Below are 4,857 nucleotides of genomic sequence, written 5' to 3'. Positions count from 1 at the left end.
CAACCACGAATCATTGATCTTGACGATCTTAACGTTTCCATTCAAATATGGGTCTTCTCAGATGATTTTGAATCTGTTGCCCCTAGGTCCATGGGCCTAAGACTTACTTTTGTACTTTTGACAATTTAAACATTCGTTGAATTCTTTAGCAACTTGTCCTACATCAGAAAAGACTCTTAAAGAGAAATTTTATATATTGAAGATCATCCTTGAGTTCAAGCACCCTAATTGGCCACCCACAAAGATTTATCTTGGCTTACCTAGTATGTATGATTCGTGGGGATTGGGCGAAATATGATACTCTAAGAGACTAGTACACTCTGCTAGTTGGGCTTACAGGTCCTGACACCCCATCATAAAAAATATAAATAAAAAGAATAGTACAACTCCATTTTAATCATCCTAGTCCACTTGGTGAGATGATTTAAGAATGAGTCAACTAAAAAATCAATAGAATTTAGTAGAGTCAACTTGACCGAGCTTTGAATCAAATCCTCAAGTTTTAAAACCATTCTTTTAAGTTTTAATCAAAAAGAGAAAAGCTAGGACTAACTCAAGAGAGTCACACAAACCCTTCAATGAAAAGCGAATCCAAGAAGAAAGAAAAAAAGATAGAAAGAAAAAAAAGAAAGGAGGGTCTCCTCATAAAGCATAAAAGCTCCCAAACAAATACTTAGAGACACCCAACGCATTCCAATTGAGATATCTCCACTACTTTCTCTCTTCTACTGTTTAGCAAAGACCAACTCATGAGAGAGAGGGAGAAATAGAGATAAAGAGGCACCAATATAATACTCTCACACACAGTCTCTGTTTATCTCTTGCTTTGGAGACTGGGATGAGAGAGTGAAGAAGTTGGACTCAACTCTCAAAACCAAGAACCAAAACACATGCTCCTCGATGCCTTAAATCCTTGTTTCTCCTCTCCTCCTCTCTTCATCTCTAACATTCTCTCCTTCTTTCCTCTGTTTCCTTCTCTTTCTCCTTGCTTTTCTTCTATCATCTGAGCTTCATTTTAGCCAAGAAAAAATGATCAGATTATCAGATTTCTACCATGTGATGACAGCAGTTGTTCCTCTTTATGTAGCCATGATTTTGGCTTATGGGTCTGTAAAATGGTGGAAAATTTTCTCACCAGATCAGTGTTCTGGAATCAACAGATTTGTTGCTCTCTTTGCTGTTCCTCTCCTTTCTTTCCATTTCATCTCATCCAATGACCCATACACCATGAACTTTCGCTTCATAGCTGCAGATACACTTCAAAAACTCATAGTTCTAGCTGTTTTAGCTATTTGGAGCAAAGTTAGCAAAAGAGGTTGTTTAGAATGGACCATAACCCTGTTTTCTTTATCCACACTTCCAAACACCCTTGTAATGGGTATTCCATTACTTAAAGGGATGTATGGAGATTTCTCAGGAAGTTTAATGGTTCAAATTGTTGTTCTACAGTGTATTATTTGGTACACTATGATGTTATTTATGTTTGAATACAGAGGAGCTAAGATCTTAATTACAGAACAGTTTCCTGACACAGCTGGCTCTATTGTATCCATCACTGTTGATTCTGATGTTGTTTCTTTAGATGGTAGAGGTGCTTTAGAAACTGAAGCAGAAATTAAAGAAGATGGGAAGCTTCATGTAACTGTGAGGAAATCTAATGCTTCAAGGTCCGAAATTTTCTCTAGAAGATCAATGGGTTTATCTTCAACAACACCCAGACCTTCAAATCTAACTAATGCAGAGATTTATTCTCTCCAATCTTCAAGAAATCCTACTCCAAGAGGTTCAAGTTTCAATCACACAGATTTTTATTCCATGGTGGCTGGTGGTCGTGGTTCAAACTTTGGTGCTTCTGATGCTTATGGTCTTGCAACATCAAGAGGTCCAACGCCAAGACCATCAAATTATGAGGAAGATAATAGTAATAAATCAAGGTTCCATTATCATGGGCAGGGTGGGGGTGCACATTATCCAGCACCCAACCCAGGCATGTTCTCTCCTACTGGTTCTAAAGCTGTTTCTGGAAATAAAAAGCCTAATGGGCAAACTCAACAGAAATCTGAAGAAGGTACAAGAGATCTTCACATGTTTGTTTGGAGTTCAAGTGCTTCTCCTGTCTCAGATGTTTTTGGTGGTCAAGAATATGGAGGAGCTGTTGATCAATCTGTTAAAGAAGTTAGAATGGCTGTTTCTCCTACACCAGGCAAAGGAGGTAAATTTTTCATTTTTAATTTTTTTATATTTTTATATACATTATACATATGGGTTTTGGTTAGAATTGGTTTAATTTTGGGATTTGCTTTGTTAGTTGAAGAGGGTAACAGAGATAATCAAGAAGAATACTTGGAGAGAGATGAATTTAGCTTTGGAAATAGAGGAACAGGAGGAGATAGAGAGATGATGAATGATGAACCAAACAAAATGAAGAATGAAAGCAGAGGTGGAGGAACAACAACTATGCCACCAACAAGTGTGATGACAAGGCTTATTTTAATAATGGTGTGGAGGAAACTTATTAGAAACCCAAACACTTATTCCAGCTTAATTGGCCTAACTTGGTCTCTAGTTTCATTCAGGTATCTATCTATATTAAAAATCTTAAATCAGAAACAAGAAAACATTCTTATATTTTTAACAAATACTTAAAGCTGTTTTTATATTTTTGCTTGTTTTGGTAATCTGACATAACTTTTTTCTTGTTTGTTGGTTTCTGATTTTGGATTAAGATGTGTTGTTGTTGTTGTTGTTGTTGTTGACGATGGTGTGCAGGTGGCACGTTGAGATGCCTGCCATTATAGCCAAGTCTATTTCTATACTCTCAGATGCGGGACTTGGCATGGCCATGTTCAGCCTTGGTCAGTCTTTCTTTCTCTCTCATACTTTTGTTTATTTTTTACTCTTGCAGTAAATAATTAGTTAAGGAGAGAAGAAAAGAAAGCAAAGCACATGTGATGTGTGATGATGGATGTATGTGAGAAATGGGGTGCAGGTTTGTTCATGGCTTTACAACCGAGGATCATCGCATGTGGGAACTCAATAGCAGCTTTTTCAATGGGTGTGAGATTCCTTACAGGACCAGCTGTCATGGCTGCTGCTTCTATTGCTGTTGGTCTAAGAGGGACTCTCTTACACGTCGCCATTGTACAGGTAACCCTCTCTGTCTGTTTTTTTTTTTTTTTTTTTTTGTTCTTTTTTCCCCTTTAGTCTCTATTACTTATAGAAAAATACTACAATAGTTTATAACTCGGACGAGTCTACTCGATTAAACTCAACTCTACTGTTTGACTAGGAAATCCATCTGAGTCAACATCTCGCTTTTGGTTGTTTATTTATTTGAAAAAAATAATGAGTCGTGATAAACTAACGCACTAAAACATACGTGGCCTCGATGGAGAAGTGCTTAGAACCATAATCTTTCTTTTCAGGATGCACAAGGAAAATGATCTAGGACTCTATGCACTTGCCATTTTATCATTATTAATCAAAAAAAATTAGTTAATAGTCACTTTGGTCAATTTAAAGAGGTTCCATTGGCACACTAGCTTTTACTAACAACACACCAATGCTTTTTATATTAAATGGGACTGTATATTTTCAATATCATATGATAGCTTGTTGGCTATAAGTAAAAGTTGGCGTGTTAATAGAAGCGCTCTCTCACTCTCTTTTAATGAGTGTTAATTTTCTAAACCGGCAGGAATCCAATGTGATGTTGTCCCACCTTTTGCCACATGTTCAATTCTCCTGATTTAAAGTATTTTTAATATTTGTTTATAACGACTTTTCATACATTTTTGTTACTTTAATATGTTATTAGACTCCGAGTCATGGTCGAATTCCTGGACTTTAAGTGTCTTGGAGTTTTTAAATTATAATTTAAATCTCATTAAATTTTCTAAACTATATATATAAAAAAATGGGGATTCAATTCCATCTTAATCATCCTTAAAATAAAAATAAAAAACTGATTTTGTGTTAATTTGGCTCTAGTTCTACCAATTTTAATATTACATTTGATTTATCCGAGTTGACTTTGGTCGTTTGGTTATTTTGGATTATAAAACAGGCGGCTCTCCCACAAGGCATTGTCCCCTTTGTATTTGCAAAAGAATACAATGTGCATCCAGACATTCTTAGCACTGCGTGAGTACATTTTCTTTTTTTTTTTTTTTTTTTATTTCCTTTGTTTTTAATCTTTCAAAAATAAATAAATAACATCCAAGAGGATCTGATGTTGGAATTGGAATTGAACTTGTAGTGTTATATTTGGGATGTTGATTGCGCTACCAATAACGCTTGTGTACTACATTTTATTGGGGCTGTAAGATGAGAATATATCATGGGAGCTGATGATGAGGAGTTATCTTTATGCAACTTGTTCATCAATCGAGGCCATTAATGATACGTTGCAAGCAAGAGTTGTTGAGAGGATGGATGATGAAAGTTTGAGAAAAGTGCGATGGATCAATGAATCTTGTATTTGACTTGTGTTTTCTTAGTAAAATTTGTAAAATCTTGCTTCTAGTCATTTAATTTCCACCCCTTCTAATTAAAAGTCTTTTTATCTTCTTCTCTTCTAACAATGTTTCTATTTATTATTGAGAGTTTATATTGGCAACCCAACTTTTATTTATTACACTCAAATTAAAATGGAAAATAATAATAATAAGTCAATGGTTGAGAATAAATAAAAGTTGGGTGCCAATTTTGTTTATATTTCTATTTGTTAGATTGAGGATTTTATATGGCCCTAATCCTAATTGTAAGCAACTGTTGAAATTTGTTTGAATGTGTTATAATGCTTTGTAATGTACGTTGAGGGAATAACTTGAACCAACTTTTGTAAGAGCAACTCCA

The 4,857-nt window shown here is 35.2% G+C and overlaps 1 protein-coding gene across 1 annotated transcript; it reads left to right on the top strand.

The window, feature by feature from the left end:
* The first annotated feature begins 564 nt into the window (after positions 1-564).
* On the top strand, positions 565-4,566 carry LOC147406276 (putative auxin efflux carrier component 1c). Its single transcript, XM_086434235.1, has 6 exons — positions 565-2,212; positions 2,309-2,576; positions 2,770-2,855; positions 2,990-3,147; positions 4,067-4,143; positions 4,259-4,566. The coding sequence occupies exons 1-6, from the start codon at positions 1,030-1,032 to the stop codon at positions 4,323-4,325; spliced, it is 1,839 nt and encodes a 612-aa protein (XP_086290361.1). The 5' UTR covers positions 565-1,029; the 3' UTR covers positions 4,326-4,566.
* Positions 4,567-4,857: the final 291 nt, after the last annotated feature.

This window comes from Akebia trifoliata, chromosome 3, assembly GCF_017979445.1.
Source record: "Akebia trifoliata isolate Shusen 1 chromosome 3, ASM1797944v1, whole genome shotgun sequence".
Taxonomy (NCBI): Eukaryota; Viridiplantae; Streptophyta; class Magnoliopsida; order Ranunculales; family Lardizabalaceae; genus Akebia; species Akebia trifoliata.
Note: the sequence above shows the minus strand (reverse complement) of the source record. Positions and strands in the feature narration are given on the sequence as shown.